At 45.1% G+C, this 25296-nt stretch overlaps 2 protein-coding genes across 5 annotated transcripts; both read right to left on the bottom strand.

Moving 5' to 3' along the window:
* Window positions 1-8630: 8630 nt before the first annotated feature.
* On the bottom strand, window positions 8631-9187 carry LOC132217875 (keratin-associated protein 4-11-like). Its single transcript, XM_059668300.1, has one exon. It carries the CDS (start codon window positions 9185-9187, stop codon window positions 8633-8635), a length of 555 nt encoding a protein of 184 aa, XP_059524283.1. The 3' UTR covers window positions 8631-8632.
* Window positions 9188-13535: 4348 nt separating this feature from the next.
* On the bottom strand, window positions 13536-25274 carry LOC132218994 (keratin-associated protein 4-3-like). 4 transcript variants are annotated; one of them, XM_059670976.1, is made up of 2 exons: window positions 20043-20587; window positions 13536-14243 (listed from the first exon to the last, which is right to left on the bottom strand). In XM_059670976.1, exons 1-2 carry the CDS (start codon window positions 20464-20466, stop codon window positions 13816-13818), a joined length of 852 nt encoding a protein of 283 aa, XP_059526959.1. In that variant the 5' UTR covers window positions 20467-20587; the 3' UTR covers window positions 13536-13815. The 4 variants fall into 4 exon arrangements, with proteins under 4 accessions (XP_059526959.1, XP_059526958.1, XP_059526957.1 ...); XM_059670975.1 differs by having other exon boundaries at window positions 13536-14232; window positions 19915-20587; XM_059670974.1 differs by lacking the exon at window positions 13536-14243 and adding an exon at window positions 24716-25274 and having other exon boundaries at window positions 19888-20414.
* Between the last annotated feature and the right edge of the window lie 22 nt (window positions 25275-25296).

Below are 25296 nucleotides of genomic sequence, written 5' to 3' on the forward strand. Positions count from 1 at the left end.
GGGCAGTTACTTGTCTGCAATTAAGAATACTGTGATTTCTGTGCATTTCCTGGATTGTCAGTGGGGTATGAAGGATCGAAGCAAAGTTCCTATCTGTTTTTTCTTATTGAATCTATTTGATTTAAAACAGTTTGAAAATAGGGCAGACCACCTCTCACCTGTTAGATTGTCAAAAATTCAAAATTTGACAACATTCTCTGATAGTGAGACTATGTAAAAACAGGCACGCTTCCACTTTCCTCAGGAAGATTTGACAATAGCCAGCAGCTCCAGGCCGTATCCATCTTCAGTCCCAGGACCTGGTGCCTCATTGGAATTATGAGGCCCAGTTCAGTTGAGCGACATCAGCCCCACTCCATGTGCCCTAACGGTCCACACAAAAGGAGGGTCTGCATCTGTGAGGACAGAGGTAAATGGAGACGGTGGTTACAGAGCAAGAGGAGGCACAGCTCAGGGGGTGGGGCAGGTGGAGATGACACAGGTGGGGCAATAGCAAGTGGTGCAGCAGGAGACCTGGCCACAGACTGAGTGGGGGCAGCAGCAGGGGCAGCAGCAGGGGGGACAGCAGCTGGAGCCACAGCATGAGGAGCAGCAGCAGGTGAACACACAGCAGCTGGGGTGGCAGCAGGTGGTCCTGCAGCAGGTGGTCTGGCAGCAGCCGTGGCCACAGCCCTGGTCAGAGCAGCCAGAGCCACACAGAAGCTGACCATGGTGTCAGAGGAGGAGGCTTTGATATTGGTAGGAGAGTGAGCGGAGCGAATTTGAAGTCCCTCTGCTGTATGTCCCCTTTCACACTATGCCGAGGTGCTGTGTCCAGGTCCTGGACCATTTCCTCGTTTATTTGTCTAAATAAATATTAGTCTAAAATTAGAGCATCATGTTTTTCTGGTTAAAGATTTTTAAGATGAAGAAAAATACGATTTCTTTTTTCTGATGTGTTAAGATTTTCCAATCTGGTCTTTCTCAGCATCGTCTTTCCTACTTTCTCGTTGGTCAAGAAGGGCCATCACATGATTCAGTCACCTGTGATCTGTATATCATTCCATGATGCTGTTTGGATCAATTATTCTCATTATGCCGAGATCTCTTTGATGTTAAAAGAGAGGCAGAATTACAGCAGGGAATAGAAAGAAGGCTCACCTTTGTGAGCTACCTGTGTGCAATGAGGAAGACAGAACCTATCTGTGAGACATGGATGCTCATTAGATAGTGGACTCTCTGAGTGCCCCAAAATATGTACCAAGTACTACTTCCTGCATTCAATTGGAAACCATTGCCAATGACTCATGGTTTTAAATATTAAAAGATACTCTCACTCAGTATGGAGCAGTGTAAGCACCAAAATGAATAATAGCAGTAATGGATTTTAACTCGTTAAATAAAATAAAAATCTATGACTCCATATTGAGACTAATTAAATAAAAATATTTTTAAAAGGAAGATGAGACAACTATCTATGACAGTAGAATATCAACTAATAAATGTAGAAGAATAAAAAGAGTTACCAAATCATCATTTACAACCCTCATAATAAAGCTTGATTCCAGTAAATATTGTCAATGGATGCTATAACTGTTGGGTAAAAGTTTGACAGGTAGCCGAAACTGGTTTGGCTCAGTGGGTAGAGCGTTGGCCTGCGGACTGAAAGGTCCCAGGTTCGATTCCGGTCAAGGGCATGTACCTTGGTTGCGGGCACATCCCTAGTGGGAGATGTGCAGGAGGCAGCTGGTCGATGTTTCTCTCTCATCGATGTTTCTAACTCTCTATCTCTCTTCCTTCCTCTCTGTAAAAAAAAATCAATAAAATATATTAAAAAGAAAAAAAGTTTGACAGGTAATAGACTATTTGCACACTTTCAAAATAGTTCTCCACCGATTATTAATTTCAAAGGAAGACATACGAGCTGTACTGTGGAGAAACTTGAGAGCATAACCTTCACCACGGGATCAACGTTAGCATTGTTAATATGGCACAAACTGACGGTGTCATTTAGATGTTAGACATATGTTAGGTAATAGTAAGGTATCAGCATTTAATTTGCTAACTGTACTGTCATTATGCAAGAAAATGTTCTTAGTCTTAGGATATAAATCTATCTGTATCTAAGCAGATCATTATCTATCTACTTACCTGCCTACTCATCTCTCTCTATAGGAGAGAAACAAAATGTGGCAAAAGGTTGAATCAGGGTAAAGGCTAATGGTATAAAAGAGTTATTTGGCACAGCTCTGTATATTTGAAAAATTTAAAAAATAAAAAGTTAAAAAATATCAAAGGGGATTGGGATTGAAAATCGTTTTTTCTGCAGTATTAGTGTATTAAAAATAAGTACTCTGTGTCTTTGGGGGGAAATACAAAAGTATTTGATACAGTTTACTTTTTAGGAGCCTCTACTCCAAGATCCCTTTCTTATATAGGGTTTCCCAAAATTCACGCAATTTTGATAGAAAATACAGGGTTATTATTAAAAATTGTACATTTTTTATTGATTCATAAAGTATACAATATAGGGTTATGTATAAAATAGCACATCGGGTAAATGGCCTCCACGGCTTTGCTGGCACATATGCAAAGCCGTGGTCTTCATTGGTCTTCATTGTCCCTGCTCCTGGGCCATAATTGGTACTTGGTAATGCTTATCAAATTGAAGGGATTGAAATCAAAGGGCAACAGATATTAGAATCTGATTCAATAAACCAAGTAAAATTAGGCTTTTTGTTGTTGTTGTTGTTGTTGTTAATGCTCACGCAAAATTTAAATCTTGCGTGAATTTTGGGACACCCTATATTTCTAACCAATGCAGTAAACTTTCTTCTTCTTGGGTCCCTGATCATATAGGACTTCTGGCAGCGTGGCTGAATAAGCTGCTATGGACAGGTCTACTTTCTGGTACAAGCGAATAGAAGTGCTTTAAAAATATTTTTAAAATATTTCAATTACATAGCTGAACTTAAAGAGAAGAAAGGTTCTCACTTTCCAGTTACAAAAAGGGAACTCAAACTGCAAACAGTAGCTGATGTCCTGTGGCCTTTGGAGGATTTGGATCTAGTTACAGGCTCTCAGAATTGGGGGCTGGTAGTCAAAACCCAGGATGATGCCAGAAATGCTACCTCAGGTTGTCACAAGGCCAGATTCAGAATAAAGTTTGCCTTCTTCCCTTGTAAGTAAGATGGAAACAAGAAAAACTTAGTCCGCCCACAGGGATTGTAAGTGGTAATCAAGGCTCCATGAACATCTCAACCACGGAAACGTCACCAAACTTTCTGTTTTACACTATATGCATAGTGAGGAACCTCAAGGAGAAGAACTGACTATTGCAAAATAGCGAGTGTCCTTGGACTCATCAGAAACACAAGTAAAAATCACAGCACACCGAAATTACCCCCATAAAAGTACAACTTGAAAAAGCATTAACCACGGAACAGATAACCCTCTAAGAAACCACGCAGAGACTCTATGTAATGTCCATAGGGGAGATGTTATGAAGTACACAGAAAATAACCCACCATAAGTAGCACAGTAGATGCAGGAAAAGGAAATACTATAACCTCCAAGAATTTAGATAAAAGAGAGTCTTAAATTGCCGGGAGCCGGTCCATCCTTGCTGTTTCAAGGGACCTGGCATATATGGCATACTGTTCTTAATATGTTTGCTCCCCTTAGCGCTGTGTGTTTTAACCAAGGTCACCTCTCCGAGAAAGGTTGTTTCTCCAGGTAGGGATTTTTCCCTGAAGTTAGGGAGGGGATAAAACCCCTCAACTAAGTGCAAGGCGGGTAATCATTTTAACTACGAACAATCATGCTTAAGCTACATAATCTTTACTCCCTGGAATGGAGATAAGAAACGCCCTAACCTTTGTAATAGAGATTGATAGGATTGGAATCAACTGGTATAAATACAGATGCAACAAGACAGCAAGAGACAGAACTCAGGAGACAGAATTCAGAAGACAGAACCTACACGGAGCCTGGAGACAGAAGAACTTCGCTGGAGAGAACATGGCAATAGATCCTGGACTGAACCGGACTACAGAAATTGGCAAGAGAACCTGACTAGAACCTGGTGACTGAACCTGGCTGGAGATCTGAAGCAGAACCTCTCTGGAGATCCTAACCAGAACTTGGCTGGAGATCCGGGCTAGAGATCCTGGCTAGGCTGCTGATCAACTGAACGCTGTCTCCGTGTCATTCCTTTTTCGCCGACTCCATCCACACCTTTGGGGACCCCTGGACCTGCTGGGGTTGGACCCCGGCATTAAATCTGTGGCTTGAAGTGTTTCAACGGTTTTCTCAAATTGCCCATCACTGTCTCATCATTCAGAGCTTCTGCCCTGTTCTCTCTTCCTGGGACCCCGGCTTACACATAGCGCAGACCTTTCCCTTGTCCTCCACTGTCTCATGTTCTTGTCTGTACCTTTGACCTTCTTTCTCTCTGTACTTCAGTGTGGATATTCTCTGCTGGGGTCCAACCCCAGCGGGTCCAGGGGTCCCCAAAGGTGAGGACGGAGTCGGCGAAGAAGGAATGACACGGAGATAGTATTCAGTTGATCAGCAGCCTAGCCAGGATCTCTAGCCCGGATCTCCAGCCAAGTTCTGGTCTGGATCTCCAGAGAGGTTCTGTGTCCATGTTCTCTTGCTAGGTTCTCCAGCCAGGTTCTGTCCAGGCTCTCCAGTCAGGTTCAGTGCCCAGGTTCCAGTCAGATTCTCCTGCCAATCTCTGTAGTCAGGTTCAGTCCAGGATCCCTTGCCATGTTCTCCCACTAGGCTCTGTCTCTAGGCTCTGAGGCCAGTCCCTCTCCAGGATCCTCTGGCATGCTCTCGCCAGCGAAGTTCTTCTGTCTCTAGGCTCCGTGTAGGTTCTGTCTTCTGAATTCTGTCTCCTGAGTTCTGAGTGTTTCTGTCTTGTTACAACTGTATTTATACCAGTTGATTCAATCCTATCAATCTCTATTACAAAGGTTAGGGCGTTTCTTATCTCCATTCCAGGGAGAAAAGATTATGTAGTTTAAGCATGATTGTTCGTAGTTAAAGGGATTAATTACCCGCCTGGCACTTAGTTGAGGGGTTTTATTCCCTCCCTAACTTCAGGGGAAAATCCCTACCTGGGGATTCAACCTTTCTCAGAGACCTTGGTTAAAACACATAGTGCCAAGAAGGTGAGCAAACATATTAAGAACCGTATGCCATATATGCCAGGTCCCTTGAAACAGCAAGGATGGACCGGCTCCCGGCAATTCTCTGCTTCCATTTTGCTCTTTCTCTCTTCTATTCTGTGTGACCTGCTCAACCTAATCTATTCCGTCTAATCATTTATTGAATTCTGAATTTCAGTTTTTGAGTTTTTTAGTTCTAGGATTTCCACTGGACTTTCATTTATCTTATTTATTTATTTATTTTTACAGATTCCAATTCTCTGATGAAATTTATTATTTTTATCTGTTATTTCAAACATATTAATCATCGTTACCCTAACTGTAGTTTTTAACACCTATATCAGTATCACCTTTGAATCTATTTCTATTATCTTTTCTTTGCCTTTTGCCCTGTTTTTAGTTATTTGGTCCTTTATGTTCTGGCAAATCTGGTAATTTTTCGAATTGAATGCCAGACATTGAACATGAAACACTTCAGAGGCTTAAGGTGATTTATCTTCCACCAGAAATGATTTCATTGACTTAGACCTTGGGCTCTCAATCCTGCCTACATAGGTCAGTTTCCAATGCTTTAGAACAATTGTTTCTCAATTTTCTCCAATTCTCATAGTTAGTTTCATTGAGCGATTTGTGTGATACTAGCTGCTTTGTCATAGCTGGACGTGGAATCCTGTCCTTTAACTTTTCTAGTGGCCGCTGTATTTTGGACCCTGCATACTACTAGTTGTCTTCTCACTTCTCTGGCTAGTCCTTTCTGATTCCTTGTGGTTGCTGTCGCTCCGTTTTCAATTTACAAATGTTGGTGTTTCTTGTAGCTCAGGTCATATTCATCTTCTCTTCACTTAACTTCCTGTGGCCCAGGGCACCCCCTACAGGCCCATGGCATTAGAAACCACGTTAGATTGTCATCTCCTCTCGCAGCCTTTCTGAGGGCCTCCAGCAGTCCCTGCCTCCCCGTGCTCATGTCCTTGTGTAATCCCCTCCCCTTTAGTGAGAGCTGGATACCGTGACTCACTTCGAATGAATAAATGGAATAGAGAAGTAGGAAGAGTAAGTAATTTTGAAGATTAGGTTATTATAAGAAGATTGTGGCTTCCATCTTGGGTTTTCCTCCTACTGCTCTCGTTTTCTGAGATCCCTCTCACTCTGGAGGAAGCCAGCTGCCATGTTGTGTGAGCAGCCCACACGGGGAAGAACTGAATCCTCTTGCCAACAGCCGTGTGAGTGAGCTTGGAAATGGGTTTTCCTCTGTTCATATAAATGCAGCCCTGGCCGGAAACTTCCTGCAAGCTCATGAGAGACCCCAACATGCCACTGCTGAACTTCTCACCCTCCGGAACTGTGTGAGATAACAAATGTTTGTTCTTTTAAACTGCTAAATTTTAACTGATGCTAAATAACTAATACACATACCAATTTCATACATGTGAAATGCTCCTAGATTTTCCATGAAGACAGATTATCTGCAAAAAATGTCCTTTTTGTTTGTTTGTTTTCTTTTCAATTTTTTTCACTTCTTTACATCTTTCTGGGGGGAAAATGTACTGATACAGCATCCCCACCCAAAACACACACACACACAAAACAAACAACAGCAACAAAAAACCCCACACACAACAACCAACAAATGTTTTTGGTTTTTTTATTTTTTTTATTTATTTTTATTTTTTATTATTATTTTTTTATTGCTTAAAGTATTACAAAGGGTATTACATATGTGTCCTTCCCCCCCCCCCCCCCCGCCCTTGACAATCCCCTAGCCTCCCCTATCCCCCAGTGTCTTATGTCCATTGGAACAACCAACAAATGTTTATGCTGAAATCAACTGAAGGTACAACCAATTCTCATTTGCCATCTCTGCTCTATCAGGAGTTCTGTGTCTTGAGTGGGGTTGGAGAGTAATGCCCCTACACAAGTTAGATTATTTTTTCGTTATCTTTATTACCCATGTGTAGAATTTATGGAAGTTAAGCCTGTTCATGATTCAACACCACTATATTACTTATTAATCCTACAACTCCTAGAATATGCATTTCACACAAAGCTTTCTAAATATTTCTCCTACTTTCGCTAGCATGTGTTCCTCGGAGATTTATTTTTAGTTTATTTTTCCTAGGATAGTGTTCATAGGAATTTGGGAGTCTTCCAGGTTTACCTAAGAACCAAACTAGTCCATTAATTGGTTTCTTGTCAGCCCCCACATTCCCCATAGAATTTGTTACCGAAGTGCTCCAGGCCATACTGTCGAATACACATCCCAGAAAAGCCAAGCAGATCAGAAAATATTAACATTTGAGTGTTTTCCATTTTCTGCTATCCCCCAACTTCTCAGGAAGGATGATTTTTTCCAAAAGAGAACTATTTTGTTGTAATGGGTGGAGCTGAAATTAGAGAAGCTGAGACTGTAATAAATTGGGTTACATGATTAGGATAATAAATTGGGGCTCTCTGATTTCCCAAGATGGATGTGGGGAGGGGAAGGGTGAAGGAGAGAGAGAGAGGGAGAGAGAGAGAGAGAGAGAGAGAGAGAGGAGAGAATGAAGGTAACTAAGAGAGGAGTGGAAAGATGTGTTCTTAAAAGTCTTTAAGAAAGGTTTGCTGTGGGATATAACCCCACACATTTTAAATAAAAATCTTTATTATTCTTTAATGCTTTTGGAGTCATCTATGTATTGTTATTATTTCTGGGCTTGTTTGTTTGCTTTTAATGTTAATACATGTTAGGGTTTTCCTGAAGGTGAGAACAAGAATTACAAAACCTAATTCATTTGTGTGTTGGATATAATTTCCCTGGAAATGAGGACAATCATTTCAATTTTTTTCATTTCTTTATATCTTTCTGGGGAAAAAATGTACTGATACAGCACCCCCCCCCAAACACACACACACACACACACACACACGACCCCCCCCCCCCACACCCCCCCGACAACAACCAAAAAATGTTTATGCTGAAACCAACTGAAGGTACAACCAATTCTCATTTGCCATCTCTGGTCTATCAGGAGTTCTGTGCCTTCAGTGGCACAGAAGAGACACAAGACACAAGAACAATGTATTTCTAAGCCAGGAAAATAGAGCTTTATTCAGAAGCAACAATAAGGTACTGAAGCATCCCTCTTAAAGGAAATACAAGATAGGGCCCTCTAAGGTGTTCAGATCTGAGGTTGTGACATCAGTGGCTCTACAGGCCCTGCAGGAATTTCCATATTTTGGACAGGATGACCTGGAACCCATAAACCAAAAGATCAGATACAAAATGTGCATAAATATAATAATTGCTTATTATAAATGCCACCTAATTTCATACTCTGGATCCACATCAGAGAAAAGTCAGCTAAAGAGAGAGTTTGGCTTGAGGCCAGGATATGGACACAGAGTTGAAAGAAATGGGCAGTCCTAAGGCATCTCTGAAGTGCACAGGGTCTGCTTCTTTGATGGACAAGATGCAGGAGAGAGAGTGGGTTCAGGGAAGGTGCTCAGCAGTCAGGGACGGCACAGCACATGGGGCGGGGGCAGGTGGAGATGACACAGGTGGGGCGATAGCAATTGGTGGGGCAGGAGACCTGGCCACAGACTGGGCGGAGGCAGCAGCAGGGGCAGCAGCAGGGCCGGCAGCAGCTGGAGCCACAGCAGCTGGAGCCACAGCAAGAGGGGCGGCAGCAGCTGGAGATGCAACAGGAAGGACGACAACAGCTGGAGCCACAGCAGCTAGAACCACAGCAAGAGGGGCGGCAGCAGTTGGAGCCACAGCAGCTAGAACCACAGCAAGAAGGGCGGCAGCAGCTGGAGATGCAACAGGAAGGGCGGCAGCAGCTGGAGCCACAGCAGCTGGAGCCACAGCAGGAGGGGCGGCAGCAGCTAGAGATGCAACAGGAGGGACGACAGCAGCTGGAGCCACAGCAGCTGGAGCCACAGCAGGAGGGGCGGCAGCAGCTAGAAATGCAGCAGCTGGGGCGGCAGCAGGTCTCCTGACAGCAGCCTTGGCCACAGCCCTGGTCAGAGCAGACGGAGCCACAACAAGAGTTGACCATGGTGTCAGAGGATGGAGGTTCTGGGTGGGTTTTCAGGAGAGTGTGGTCCTTGAGTTTGGATGTCTTCTTACCACATGCCCCCTTTTATACCCAGCTGAGGGACTTCTGTGATTATGAAAACACTATTTCCTTGTTTTTGTTTATGTGACTACAAATGCACTTAGTAAATTATATCATTGCATTTTTCTAGTAAAAACTTTCATTATGTAGAACACAGTTATTTCCCTTTTATCAAGTTCCCCAGTGTTCCCACATGAATCACCTTTTGTGTTTTCCCCTTGTTTGCAGTGTCATAAGATTTCACTCCCTGGGTATCATGTGACACAGGTGGGCCACTATCTCTTGTCTGTTCCTCACCCTGACATAATTATGGCAGCGCTTCTGATGGGGGTAGGTTTTCTGGTGGAAAATCTTGTGTTTCGATCAGATGGAATGCTGATAGGAAAGAAGGAAGTAATCTCATCTTTTTGAGTTTGAGAAAGAAGGAAACTTATGATTCATTGTGTTTTCTGGGTGTCCATTGAGCTAATAAAATTACTAGGACATTCCAAGCTGTGTTATTTTTCATCACCCTGATGCACTTTGAAACAGTTAGCAGTGACTCAGTGTTTTTAAATAGCAAAGAGTCATCTGGTATTGATCACTTTTGATCTTCATGAATCTCCTCTCAGGTGGGGTAGAGTAATTGGGACAAAATTTTTTTATCGGCCTTTCAAAATATCATGGTATGTCATGGTTATGCTTTATGGACATTTTCTTAAAATCTTTTTTAAACATGCTGACCTAAAAAATCTAGTAGTTTTTGGAGTATCACTTATATTTAAGGTTTTCTTAGATGAATTAAGAAGAATATAAATGCCATATTCATCATCATACATGCATGTACACAGAAATTGCATCCATAAATGGTTTTGTAACCAATGCCTATATGATTATAGTCATAATAAGAGGTCTTCTTCAGTGCCACAGGCATTCAGGAAAAAACTAATTCGAGGAAAGAACAAATTACCCTCATGATATTCCCCCTTCCTGCAAAGTCTCTGTGAGCTCAGCATTCTCCTAGTTATCTTTTATTGGGAAGTTCAAATGCCATCTTCCTCTATTGTCTTTCTTGGCCAATGCAGAGCAAAGTTCTTCCTTCATTGACCTCCTGTTGTGCTTTGTGTATGTGTGGGTTCTATAGCATTCTCTGCCAGAAATGTATGTATATAGCTAGCTCTCTCTAGAATGTCAACTCCATTAGGGCAATATTTTACCCATCTTTTTATCCCGCAGGCTTGAAATAGAACACATTTTTGATAAAGGAGTATTTTTTTTAGTAAGTGAAGAGTTTGTCTAGGCCATAAAAAATGACACACTGATGTTGAGAACATGTTATTTACATATATAGACAGAAAAAGGATTCAAAAGAGAAACAAATGAGAATAGGCATAACTCTGGCTCGTGATGATGAGAGCGGTATGTCTAGAAGGTCTGTTTTAATAAATAGTGAGAGATATGGTGAGGTTGCTAGAATGTGGGAAGGATTGTATGTAGCCTTGAATTCCACAAGAAATTGTGAGGATCTATTAAAAGCCTTTAGGCAAGAAGTAATATAATATATTTGTTATATGTGATTTGTTTTAATTTTTTATCTGCCTTTAGAAATGCCAAAATACACTTGGATTTCTGGGGAGAGATGTTGCTTAAAAGTTTTAAGTGGGGCAGGGTGGGTGGTGTGTTCACAGCATCAGGTGATAAGATGAGTATAATAGTTATTTCAAAGAAAGAATCAGAAGAGAATTGGGCCAAATGGAAAATGGAGATATAAGGAGGGTTTTGCAGAAAAGTTATAAAAGATGCCTTAACTTAACTATTTATTTATATATTTTGTAACTAGCTCTGTGTATAATTTATGACACCTACTTCCTAAAAGCCCACAATTAAAAATTTTAAAGGATAAACGGTGCTCTAAATGTCCACCAACCAGATGCTCTCTGAACAGCATTCTTCTGGGTTTTTCTGGAGGCTTCGTACTGATAACCAGGATGCGGAGCCGAGGTTTTTTTTTTCCTCTGGGGTAATGTCTTATGAAGCCAAATTAAATCGCAGACCAGAATATTGAAGCAAAAGTGTGGAAAATTTATTACAAGCAGATTCAGACCTCCCGCATGGGGGGGGGGGCGGGGGCCAATAATGGGTTTCCCATGAAGCTTTGTGGCCTAGGAGTATATATGGGCTACAGGCCTGCTGTGTATCTATCCATGTCATCACCTGATTGATTCCCTCAGATATTCTTGCCCAGCAACAGACCTGAACTTTCCCTGTTTCTATGCGTCAGTTCAACTTATTGTTGCAGACCCTCCCTAGCTTCTCGTCTCCCGCTTTGAGTCCAGAAACACTTTATTTTTCTGCATGGTTGGTTCCTGTGATTAGGCTTTGCTCACACTGCCGTGTCTGTCCTGCCTGTGTTCCACCTGCCTTTCTTTCCCACTGGACCCTGCCCTGTCTGCCTGCGTGTCAAGCTAACCCTCTCACTAACACCCTAACACTCAACTTACGTTGGGGTGAAGCCCATTTTATATCAACCTCGATATGGTTTGTTTCTTGACACCTTAGAACTTTCAAAAAATATTTTAGAAATACCAGTCAGCTCTTAGTTACATTTATTTTTTTGAAATATAACCCAGCTAATATGTAAAACTCTGATATACACAAATTTTGAATTTAAAATGTTTTTTATTGTACTTCAGATTATGAACCAAAAGTTATAGACCCTTATATTAGTACTAGAGGCCTGATGCACAAAATTTGTGCAAGGGGCTTGGCCCTCGCAGCCCCAGCTTCATCCGGATGGTCCTTCTCCTGTTTGGTCTAAGTCGTATATTAGCTCTTTATTATATAGGATAAAAATGATATTATTGTATATATATTGTGAGATGTTTTTGCAGATAAGGAGGATCATTCTCACCTGAGTTTTGTTGACAAGAAAACTGAGTCTCAAAGAAATATCCTGCACATGTGCTCTGACATAAGGCCAAGCAAGGTGACAAAAGCCGAAAACAGGAGAGTAAAACCATCAGGAAGATAGGAAACTTCAGTAACGTGAGAGGCTAAAATCATGAAGGAGTTTCCGTTTTAAAATACTAAAACTTTAGGACATGCTTAGAGAAAGGAATGGAGAGAGCAAGAGCGAGAGAGAGAAACATAGATATGAGAGAGAAACAGCAATCAACTACCCCCTCATCAAACCTGCAACCCAGGTATGTGCCCTGATTGGGAAATGAACAGGCAACCCTTTGGTGCATGGGACAGCAGCTCAGCCAACTGAGCCACTTCAGCTGGGCTTGCACATCTATTAATAAACAGCTTTAAAAGCACAGGCTGTGTGGCTCAGTGGTTGAGCATCGACCCCTGAATTAAGAGGTCACTGGGATTCAATTCCCGGTCAGGGTGTGGGCCTTGGTTGTGGGCTCGGTCCCCAGTAGGGCTGTGCAGGAGGCAGCCGATCAATGATTCTCTCTCAATTGATGTTTTCTAGCGCTCTCTCTCTCTCTCTCTCTTTCTCTCTTTCTCTCTCAAATAAATAAATAAATAAATATCAATAAAAAAATATTTTTAAAAGTTGTAAAATTTTTATGGAGAAGTTGCCATGGACTTTAATACACTTCCAGAAAGCTATATTTAGAAGGCACACTTAGTATTCTGAGATGAAGTTTATTATTTAGAGAGAAAATGAGGAAGGGGCTGAGGGTGGGAGGAGGAAGTACCCCAGCTCAGCGAAACGCCCACATTTATTAAGACAACCAGGAATGGGACATCCTGCAAGTAGAAATACAGTCCAGTGAAGTTTAGGTGTCTGTATGATGTTCGGTTCACTGGAGTTTTTAAGGGACATTTGAGACATATGCCAATACTTAGAGTTCTAGAGGTCAGTGAAACAATTGCACACACTTTCTTTGTTGTTCTGTCGAACAGAACATGATACTAAGGTAGTATTCTCAACCAGGGTAGTGTTTCAATAATAGTAACAATAAAAATGGTATTTACTGAGAGCTTACATCATGCTCCTCACCTCTGTGCTAAGTGTATTTATTCCATGGATTATGTCTTTGGACCTTTGAAGAGCATAACGTATTATCCCCATTTCACAGAGGAAAAAACTGAGGCTTAAAGATATTAAGTAACTTTGCCTGTGTCATGCAAGGAATGCCTAGTGGAATCCTGATGCCAAGATAAGTAACTGCTCCCAAACTTACTGTCCTGCATTTCATGCGACATTTCTTAGTGTGAAGTCATGTACACACACACACATACACATCAAATTAACAAATCAGGAGATTTCGATATCAGGGAAAATAGCTGTTTATTAAGAAAATATGGAGACAATGTTATATGAGATCATCACATAGAGTATATACTTCGGACAAGACAGTGTTGGTTCAAAAATAGATGCATCTGGGCCTCGGTTAAAACCATTTGACAAATGTGTTTTCATTTATCATTTCCTGAAACTGAACACCAACTCTGAATGCCAAATCAGAAGAAGAGTTGGAAGCTAAGCGTTCATTCCCCAGTCACTGGCTGGCTCAACACATTTTAGGTGACTCGTGAGGACATCCATAGTGTGACAGATTATAGGCAAAGATTCAGCAGTCAGGGACAGCACAGCACATGGGGCGGGGGCAGGTGGAGATGACACAGGTGGGGCGATAGCAATTGGTGGGGCAGGAGACCTGGCCACAGACTGGGCGGAGGCAGCAGCAGGGGCAGCAGGAGGGCCGGCAGCAGCTGGAGCCACAGCAACTGGAGCCGCAGCAAGAGGGGCGGCAACAGCTGGAGATGCAACAGGAAGGACGACAGCAGCTGGAGCCACAGCAGCTGGAGCCACAGCAGTTAGAACCACAGCAGGAGGGGCGGCAGCAGCTGGAGCCACAGCAGCTGGAGCCACAGCAAGAGGGGCGGCAGCAGCTGGAGATGCAACAGGAGGGACGACAGCAGCAAGAGCCACAGCAGCTGGGGCGGCAGCAGCTGGACACACAGCAGCTGGGGCGGCAGCAGGTGGTCTGGCAGCAGCCTCGGCCACAGCCCTGGTCAGAGCAGACGGAGCCACAACAGGACATGGTGTTGGAGGGTGGAGGTTCTGGGTGGGTTTCCAGGAGAGTGAGGTTCTTGAGTTTGGGGGTCTCCTTGTGGCAAGGCCTCTTATATACTGTCTGAACAGGGTGAGCTGTCCACATGTTTCCTTGTTTTTATTTACCTAATGTTTGAGTAATTATCAGATTACACATTAATGATTATCTGCCTAATGGTTTAAACTTATTGGAAACAACATTTTCCTTTCCAGATATGCTAAGTGCTGTCTGATTTGCTTTGCCTCTGAGTCATACCTGCAGGCATCTTCTAGGCCACACTCTCCTCCATTTAGCATGTGGGATCATACTCCTTACTCTCCCCTCGGGATCCCCTCAGGATGGGATCTGGGCAGACATGTTCCTGGTTGTGCATTTCTTCCAGTGACTAATGTGGAGGAAATTCCATCCGCATGGTGTGCTATCAGGCAGGCATGGGACAAGAGAAAAATGACCCCTCTGGGTCATTTGTGAGCAATGAGGGAGGGGACCTCTGTACGTGTGTGATGTTGGTGGCCTCTATGCCACTGGAATGGGTTTCCTTAGGTGTTTCAAACTTTGGATCATGTTCTGTATCCTAAACTGTGGCAGACAATTTATCTACATGGCTCTGGTTACTACAACATCCCACAGTTTATTATGTTGTTTCTTTGCTGGCATACATGTTTGCAGTATCTCTCTCCAGCTGGTCTCTTTGTTAAAGTTTCATTTATGTATTTGGCACAGTAAGAGATAAATAAACAAAGCTAATAATAAAATAGAACAGTTATAAGACTACCCTATATAACAGTGATGGTGAACTTTTTGAGCTCGGCGTGTCAGCATTTTGAAAAACCCTAACTTAACTCTGGTGCTGTGTCACATATAGAAATTTTTTGATATTTGCAACCATAGTAAAACAAAGACTTATATTTTTGATATTTATTTTATATATTTAAATGCCATTTAACAAAGAAAAATCAACCAAAAAAATGAGTTTGCGTGTCACCTCTGACATGCGTGTCATAGGTTCGCCATCACTGCTAAATAATAAAGAGGTAATATGCAAATTGACCCTCACACCCTCACAAAGATGGCTGACTACAACCAGGCTGGCAGTGGGGGTTAGTGAGGGACGACCAAACGACTGAACAGCAGGCTGCATGGGGTGATCAGGCCAGCAGGGGCTGGAAGTTGGGGGTGACCAGACCAGCAGGAGGGGTAGTTGGGGGAGACCAGGCTGGCGGGGGAGGCAGTAAGGGGTGACCAGACTGGCAGAGGGGGGCAGTTGGGGGTGACCAGGCTGGCAGGGGGTGCAGTAAGAGGCAACCAGGTTGGCAGGGGGGCAGTTGGGGATGGCCAGGCTGGCATGGGGGACATTAAGGGGTGACCAGGCCATCAGGGAGGGGGCAGTTGGGGCAACCTGGCTGGCAGCGGGGCGCAGAGGGGGGTAACTGGGCCGGCAGGGAGGGGGCAGTTGGGGCAACCTGGCTGGCAGCGGGAGGGGGCAGTTAGGGGTGACCAGGCCAGCAGGGGGGTAGTTAGGGGCAATCAGGTTGGCACGTAGAGGCAGTGAGGGGCGATCAGGCCAGCAGGGTGGGGCAGTTAGGGGTGACCAGGCAGGCCAGCAGGTGAGTGACTAGGAGCCAGAGGTCCAGGATTGTAAGAGGGATGTCTCCCAAGGGGTCCCTTATTGGAGAGGGTGCAGGACCCCCTCCCCCTCTGCACAAATTTCATGCACCAGGCCTCTAGTGCTGTAATAAAAGTTATGTGAATGTGGTCTCTCAACCAATTAATACAAATTTCTTTTTCCTTAATCACAATTTATGGATAGAAGATCCATTCTTTTTTTAAAAAAAATATTTTTATGAATTTCAGAGAGGAAGGGAGTGGGGGAGAGAGATAGAAACATCAATGATGAGAGAGAATCATTGATTGGCTGCCTCCTGTACGTCCCCTACTGGAGATTGAGCCCACAACCTGGGCATGTGCCCTAGACAAGAAGGTGCCCTTGACCAGAATTGAACCCGGGACCCTTCAGTGAGCTGGCCAGTTAGGGGTGACCTATCCATTGAGAAAACTGGCTAGGCCAGAAGATTCATTTTTACTGTAGAAATTAGCAGCCTCAGCATATGCTTTTTAAAAAATACTTTCTTATTAAGAACTTTCTCTTAAAAGGAGCACTGTAGGGCTTCTCTTTGGCATATTTGAATTACCAGCGTCACTATTCTTACACTTTGGGGCACAGGTCACGATGACCAGCAGCAGTAAGTAAGGAACACAAGCACTGCAACACCAAGAGAGTTGATCTGACCATTGAGACAACTACTAAGTGAGTGACGGTGGGTAGCATGTACAGTATGGATTTACTGCGCAAAGCGATGATTCACAACCTGGGTGGGATGGAACAGGACAGCACAAGATTTCACCATGGCTGCTCAGAATGGCGTGCAATTTAAAACTATGAATTGTTTATTTTTTTAATTTTCTATTTACTATTTTCAGACCATGGGTGATTGTGGGTAACTAAAAGTACACAAAGCAAAATCTCAGATTCAAGGGGGGACTACTGTATACTGAAAAGTGTATAAAACATCCTATCTAATAAAAGAGAAACATGGTAATTCGCGTATGACCGCTACCCTTCCCATTGGCTAATCAGGGCGATATGCAAATTAACTGCCAGCCAAGATGGCAGCCGGCAGCCAGGCAGCTGGAAGCGAACATGAGGCTTGCTTACTTCAGTGACGGAGGACTCCAACGTTCCCCGCCTGCCTTGCCGGCCTCTGAGCTTGCAGTTTGAAACATTGTAACAAATATAGAAGCTAAACAAAACCCCAGAAACCTGCTTTCAGCCGGCCGGGATCTCAGAGCTGGAGTTATACATTGTTTCTATTATAGAACCCAAACAAGCCAGATACCTGCTTTCAGCAGCAGAGGCCTCAGACCTGGAGCCAGAGCTAAAGCTGGCCCAGAATAAAAAATAAAAAAATAAAAAAAGGAGCAGTTGGGAGCCTGAAAACAGCCCTCAGCCCCTCACCCAGACTGGACAGGCACCCCAGTGAGGACCCCAACCCTGAAGGGTGTGTGACCAGCTGCAAACAGCCATCATCCCCTCACCCAGGCTGGCCAGGCACCCGAGTGGGCACCCCCACCCTGATCCAGGACACCCTTCAGGGCAAACCAGCCAGCCTCACCCATGCACCAGGCCTCTATCCTATATAGTAAAAGGGTAATATGCCTCCCAGCACCGGGATCAGCGGAGCCGAGAGGCCTCCCAGCACCGGGATCAGCAGAGCCGAGAGGCCTCCCGGCACCGGGATCAGCGTGACGGGGGCAGTGCTGAAACCCCCTGATCGCCCTGTGGCTCTGTGTGTGACAGGGGGCGGGGCCACAACCTCCCTATCTGCCCTGCTTTGTTCGTGACAGGGGATGGCGCCCCAACCTCCTGATCAGCCCTGCTCTGTGCCTGATACGAGGGAGCTCCCCAAACCCCTGATCGGCCCTGCTCTGTGTGTGACAGGGTGCAGCGCCCCAACCCCCCCACCCCCCTATGGGCCCTGCTCTGTGTGTGACGGGGTAGAGCCATAACCTCCCCATCAGCCCTGCCCTGAGTATGACAGTGGAGGCGCCCCAACCCCCTGATTGGCCCTGCTCTGTGTGTGACAGGGAGCGGTGCCCCAACTCCCTATCGGCCCTACTCTGTGAGTGACGGGGGGAGCTCCTCAACCCCCTGATGGGCCCTGCTCTGTGTGAGACAGGGGGGAGCTCCCCAACCCCCTGATTGGCCCTGCTCTGTGCGTGACATGGGGTGGCGCCGCAACCTCCCCATCAACCCTGCCTTGAGTGTGACAGGGGGAGGTGCCCCAACCCCCCAATCGGCCCTACCCTGAGTGTGACTGAGGGTAGCATGGCAACCTCCCAATCCGCCCTGCTCTGTGCATGACAGGGGGCGGCGCCCCAACTCCCCAATCGGCCCTGCTCTGAGCCCGACCAGGGGCTGCACATAGGGATTGGGCCTGCCCTCTGCCACCCGGGAGCAGGCCTAAGCCAGCAGGGCGTTATCTCCCGAGGGGTCCCAGACTGCGAGAGGGCACAGGCCGGGCTGAGGGACCCCCCCCGCCAAGTGCACAAATTTTTGTGCACCGGGCCTCTAGTACAAGTATAATATAATAAATAATTATGAAGCAAGCATCTATCTATCCCAACACCCAGGTCAAGAAATAGGACATTGCTGTCACCAAGGGGGACCTGGATGTGTCTTCTCTTGACCACATCGCTCTCCTTCCCCCTGATTCTTATTGTCCTGATTCTTAAAGTAATCTTTTCACTGATGTGTTTTACAGTTTTACCACCTAAGTATGCATCCTAAGCAATATAGTTTAGTTTTACATGTTTTTGAATTTTATATAAGTGGAATCTTCATATATGTATTGTGTGTTTCTATTCTCTCAATATTATGTAAGAGTTATGATAGGCAGCCCCTTAGGTGGCCCAGTGATTTCTACCTCTTGGTGTTCATGGTCTTACATATTTCCCTCCTTGTGAGAAAATTGCTTCTAATCAACATCAGGTGACTAAGTGACAAAAGTTGGTGACTCGCCAGATTTCTCTCCCTCACTGGCTCTTAAGGAAGTAAGCGGCCAGGTGGGAGAGAAGTATGTGGCAAAGCACTGAGAACAGTCTCTACTGACAACCAGAGGGAACTGCGGCTCTGACTCTAATGGCCCTCAAGGAACTGAATCCTGTCACCAACCACATAAGTGAACTTGGAACTGGATTCCTGCTCAGTCAAGACTTTAGCTGGGACCCCAGTGCCAGCTAACACCTCGATTGCAGAGTTGGGCAAGTGGATGAAATGGAGGGGTCAGCTGAGCTGCATCTGGATGCTTGACCCACAATATAAATGATTTAATGAGATTACTCCTGTAGACAACTGGGGTGCAATTCCCACTGAGGCCCTCTGGAAACTGGAACAGCATGTCCCCACTAGGGAAAAAAGAAGCTACAGCATTGAGCAAACACTCCCGTCCACTGGTTGAACAGTGTTCCCAGAGACCTTAACTCTGACTTGTGGCCTGCCCAGAGCTTGCTTCTTCATCCGCAGGAAGTTCTCAGACAGAAAGTTCCAGGTGCTTGCTGTAGGAAACCATCTTCCTATAATAGAGTGAGGATGATGTGGGACTAAAGTTAGATATCCTGAAATCACCTGCGATAGCCTGCTCTCTGCAGAGAACAACAGAAGAGCGGACAGATAAGAATGCTGATTCAAGAAGGAAAAATGAGACATAATACTCTTGTATTTGTATGCTTGGGATATTCATATTTATTTAAGATTTGGGGACATCTTCATATGAGAAAATGTGGTAAGGAAGAAATATATCAATTGCGATGACATAGTCATTGAAGAATTTCAGAGAAAATTCAAGCTTTCTATTCATTTGGGAGAGAGATAGTAACATATGGGGGGGCATTATATTTGGAGGCCACAATCAGTTAAAGAATCAGTTGAAACTGAGTTTTGACAATTGGATGCTCATGACTCAGTTCAATTTGGACTACATCAAGAAGATCGGTTGATGAAAACCAGGTGGACACAGGTCACGATGATCAGCAGCAGGAACCGCTAGAGCAGACTGGGCGGCAACAGGTGGTCTGGCAGCAGATGGGGCGGCAGCAGGTGGTCTGGCAGCAGATGGGGCGGCAGCAGGTGGTCTGGCAGCAGGTGGTTGGGCAGCAGATGGGGCGGCAGCAGCTGGAGCCACAGCAGGAAGGGCGGCAGCAGCTGGAGCCACAGCAGGAGGGGCGGCAGCAGCTGGAGCCACAGCAGCTAGAGCCACAGCAGGAGCCACAGCAAGAGGGGCGGCGGCAGGTGGTCCTGCAGCAGGTGGTCTGGCAGCAGGTGGGGCGGCAGCAGCTAGAGATGCAGCATGTAGGCCTGCAGCAGCTAGAGCCACAGCTGGAGCCACAGCAGGAGGGGCGGCAGCAGGGGGTCTGGCAGCAAGTGGGGCGGCAGCAGCTAGAGATGCAGCAGGTTGGCCTGCAGCAGCTAGAACCACAGCTGGAGCCACAGCAGCTGGGGCGGCAGCAGGTGGTCTGGCAGCAGCTGGGGCGGCAGCAGGTGGTCTGGCAGCAGCCTTGGCCACAGCCCTGGTCAGAGCAGACGGATCCACAACAGGAGTTGACCATGGTGTCAGAGGGTGAAGGTTCGGAGTGAGTTTTCAGGAAGGTGGGTTGGAAGGTTTGGAAGTCTGCTTGCCCCAGGTCCCCTTTTATACCCTGCTAAGGGCTGCTGTCATCAGAAGCTGTGCTCTTTCCTTGTCCTGTTTGTCCTAATTAACAGGTGATTAGGATATTAGCCAGGTTTGTTTTCCTGGCTAACCTTTCAAGATGGATGGAAACAATATTTCCTTTTCCTGATGGGTTAGGATTCCTCACTTCAGCTCTTCCTGGATCTTCTCTTATGTGTCTTTCTTGCTTCATCTTCCTTAAAGAAAGCTGTCATGTGATTGATGCATTTAGATCATGTATGTGTGTCTCATGTTGCACAGCCCAACATGTCTGCCTTTGGGTGATAATGAGCCACATTCCTTTTGGTGACTTAGGGGGATACAGCTGCATTCTAGTTTGATGTCTCATTCATTGTGGGTCAGGTGGGCAGAGAAGTGTTGAATGTGAATCAGGGCATCGCTGGCATGAGAATAGACTCTTAGGATATTTCCTCTCCCTCCTGTGAATTGTGGCCCATTTTCTAGACTTTTGATGAGAAACAAATAACTGGTGTTGGAGGAAAAACTAAGTCATCTAATTTTGATGTTTCTTCTTTGTCTTCAGCTTTATTAAGGTATGTGTAATATACAAAAACAATTACCCGTCTAATGTATACATTCTGATGAGTTTGGACTTATGCATGCACCATAATACCATTTCCAAAATTGAGGTAAAAACCTATTCTTCACCCCTAAAGAGTTTTTCTGTCCCTTTGTTTTTTGTGTGTTAAACACACTTAGTATGAGATTTACCCTCTTAACAAGTGCATCGTACTGTTATTGTTAACTATAGGCACAATGTTGTACAGCAAATTTCTAAAATTCATTCATCTTGTATATCTTTAACTCTGTACCCATTGAACAACAACACCCCGCTTCCTCCTCCCCCAGGTCCTAAATTTCACCGTTTTATTCTCTGCTTCTATGAATTTGACTATTTTCAATATCTCAACGAGTGGAACATGCAGTATTTGTACTTCCGTGACTGACTGACTTCACTTAGCGTAATGTCTTTTGAGTCCATTTATGTTGTCACACATGGCAGAATTTATTTAAGGCTGAATAATATACACTTTCATCAATGTATCAGTGTTGGCATTCAGAGTTTAATGGCAACAGTGGTCAGCAGTAAGTGTGGCTTACCTTGAAGTTAATATCTTGTACACATCTATGTCTTTTTCATTAGAAACTGCTCCAATCTTTCTTATAGATTTGCAGTAGGTAGAGGGTGGGCAAACTTTTTGACTCGAGGGCTACAATGGGTTCTTAAACTGGACCGGAGGGCCGGAACAAAAGCATGGATGGAGTGTTTGTGTGAACTAATATAAATTCAAAGTAAACATCATTACATAAAAGGGTACGGTCTTTTTTTTTTTTAATTTTATTCATTTCAAACGGGCCGGATCTGGCCCGCGGGCCGTAGTTTGCCCATGGCTGGTATAGACCAACAGTTCTCAAGCTCTTCTTCTACCTGATAACAGGTATACTGATGATGGTACACCTCAGGAAGAGGCGCTGAGAGGAAATAAAATGTTAGGATGTGTGGGTGGTTCAAATCAGTTCTTTTTCCAATTAAAAAATACACACACACACACACACACACACATATATTTTCAGAGATGAAGGGAGAGAGAGAGAGAAACATCAATGATGAGAGAGATTCATTGATCAGCTGCCTCCTGCATACCTCACACTGGGGATCGAGCCTGCAACCTGGGCATGTGCCCTGACCAGGAATTGAACCATGACCTCCTGGTTCATAGGTTGATGCTCAACCACTGACCCACACCACTTGGGCCCAAAATTTTAAATATAGTTAGAACTACCCAACTCATGTGCTATGTGCATTAATAACTACTCATCTAGACCTCAGAAAGACTCTGACCTTTCATCCTGCAGGATTTAGTGTCTTGTGCAAGGATGTCTAGGGCATTTTGAATCAGATTCTGTCATTCACAGAATATTCAATCTCCCTCAACTTCATGGCCTCCAAATATTTTGATGAAAAGACTCTCATTTTATTTCTCATTTGCATATTTTATAAGAAGACTCTCAACCAAGTTGAGATGTCCTTGGCTCTGTTCTCAGGATGGCTAGTCTAAGACAGGAATGGCTATCCAGGAACTATCCTAAAGTTGAAGCTGTCACCCATTTGGTAGAACATAATACAAAAAAAACAAACAAACAGATTTTATAGTAAGTGTCCTACTCCCTCCCTGACTTTCCTTGACTCCAAGGGGAAACTGTATATAAGGAGCTAACAGATGATCTGGCAGTGCCCTCATTTTTTAAACACGAATCAGCTAGTCATATGGTTGCTGTATGTGAGAGCTTGACTTTCCCCAGATTATTATAATAGACTGATACAGCCTAAGTGGGTGTCTCATAGAAACCAATTTGAGTCGCTGTGGTGAATATGGTTTATGGAATGGCTGCCTCCAAGGATAGTCAGTGGAGAGCTTGAACTCTAAGCTGGTTTTACAGAGGTGGAATCAATGACATGGGTTGGAGGACCCCTCTCTACCGTAAGGGATGTATAGGTCGAATAAAACCAAACTCCTCATGTTGCTTTTTTTTCTGGCCAGTTTCTACTTCTGCCCTGGCTCTGATTTTCAGGTGGACACCCCAGGGTGCTAACAACCTGAGCTCCTGACGGGACCTCGGCTGGGAGGTGTGGCTGGTGTGCTGAGCCTGTATTGTCATAACGCTGGTGAACCAGATACAGCACTTTTTTTTGGAGAAGTCCTGAGCCTCTTCTTCTGTCACAGATGATGAGAGAACAAAAGCAGATATCAAGTTGCTGTGGGGCAGAGGCCCTTGAGAGCCTCATCATGAAGTCTGAAAAAACCTCGAAGAGTTCCATGTGACCTCCTGTTTTGGGAAAAGGTTGTCCCTTAGGAGCTCTGATGAGTGAGGCCTACTGATGACTCAGTAGAGATAATTTTTATTTATATTAATTTAGTATATATTTGTCTTTATGGTGTGTGAGTTCCTTGATAAGCTTAAAATAATGTTTCAAAATGTCTCATGATTTCTTCTAGTATATTAACAGTTTAATTTTTATATTGAGTTTTTCACCCAAATGAAAATTGCTTTGGTTTAATGAAGTGTTAACTCTCTCCTTTCTTTGCCCAGAAATTAACGAGCTGACTTATATGATTTTTATTATTATAGTACAAACATTTTTAGTCTGTACTGAGTTTCTATAGGCTGTTAGGTCTATTCTGGAGTCTATTCGGCGACACACTCCACTATGTGAATAGCCCTGGGTTGGAGGGCCTTTAATGTGATTCTCATTGTTTTAGATGGAGGGCCCTCGGGGGCAGACCCCAGCACGAGTTTCAAATAAAATAGTCTGTTAGGAAGATCATCCTAAAAGGCACTGCAGGGAACCTGGGAAGTGATCCGGGGAAGGGACGGAGGCCAGTGTAGGGTGATGGAATGAGCAGCTTACTCCTGTGGGCAGCTGGGCGTCACTCCACCAAGGACCTGTAGAGAGTGGTACTCCTTGCCCCACCTGAGAGGAAAGAGCTAGAGTATGTACCCACTGCACCCATCACTGGCCGAGCATTGATTCTACACACTTGGACCCCCGGCCTGCCTAGAGCTGGCCTCCTTCATCCGGAGAAAGTCCACAGGCCGACGAATCAAAGTGTTTGCTGTAAGGAACCACCTTCCTACATTAAAACAAGGATGCTGAGGGCATAGAGGGGGGCATCCTCAAATCACCTGCTGTCCTCTGCTCCCTGCAGAGAGAACAACAGACCAATGACAGCTAAGGATGGCAAGTCAAGAGGAAAAATGACCAGACATGATACTCTTGTATTTGTATGCCTGGGAAATTCAGATTTATTTAAGATTTAGGGACATCTCCATATGAGAAAAGACGGCCGGGAAGAAATATATCAATTGGGATGACATGTTGGTTGAAAGATTTCAGACAAAATTCAAACTTTGTGTTCATTTGGGAGACAGATAGTACATGGTGGGGGTGGGGGCAAGAAGGATGGGAGGAGACTGTGTATTTGGAGGCCACAGTCAATTTAAGAATCAGTTGAAACAGGTTTTACAATTGGCCTCTCATGACTCAGTTCAGTTAAACTGCATCAAGAAGATTGGCTGACGAAAACCAGTGGGCACAGTTCAGGGCAGTCAGCAGCAGGAACCACTAGAGCAGACTGGGCGGCAGCAGGTGGTCTGGCAGCAGGTGGGGCGACAGCAGGTGGTCTGGCAACAGATGGGGCGGCAGCAGGTGGTCTGGCAACAGATGGGGCGGCAGCAGGTGGTCTGGCAGCAGGTAGGCCTGCAGCAGCTGGAGCCACAGCAGGAGGGGCGGCAGCAGCTAGAGCCACAGCAGCTGGAGCCACAGCAGGAGCCACAGCAGGAAGGGCGGCAGCAGCTGGACACACAGCAGCTGGGGCGGCGGCAGCAGGTGGTCTGGCAGCAGGTGGGGCGGCAACAGCTAGAGATGCAGCAGGTAGGCCTGCAGCAGCTGGAACCACAGCAGGGGCGGCAGCAGCTGGAGCCACAGCTGGAGCCACAGCAGGAGGGGCGGCAGCAGCTGGACACACAGCAGGAGGGCCTGCAGCAGGTGGTCTGGCAGCAGCTGGGGCGGCAGCAGGTGGTCTGGCAGCAGCCTTGGCCACAGCCCTGGTCAGAGCAGACGGATCCACAACAGGAGTTGACCATGGTGTCAGAGGGTGGAGGTTCGGAGTGAGTTTTCAAGAAGGTGGGTTGGAAGGTTTGGAAG

The sequence above is a fragment of the Myotis daubentonii genome, chromosome 16 (genome assembly GCF_963259705.1).
Source record: "Myotis daubentonii chromosome 16, mMyoDau2.1, whole genome shotgun sequence".
Taxonomy (NCBI): Eukaryota; Metazoa; Chordata; class Mammalia; order Chiroptera; family Vespertilionidae; genus Myotis; species Myotis daubentonii.

Bases quoted from the DNA above. Each gene is read 5' to 3' on its own strand.
- LOC132217875 (XM_059668300.1), bottom strand. From the start codon at position 9,187: ATGGTCAACTCTTGTTGTGGCTCCGTCTGCTCTGACCAGGGCTGTGGC.
- LOC132218994 (XM_059670974.1), bottom strand. From the start codon at position 25,235: ATGGTCAACTCCTGTTGTGGATCCGTCTGCTCTGACCAGGGCTGTGGC. The intron at 20,415-24,715 runs GTGGTTCCTGCT...GCTGTGGCCAAG, and splicing joins CTGCCGCCCAGTCTGCTCTA to GCTGCTGCCAGACCACCTGC.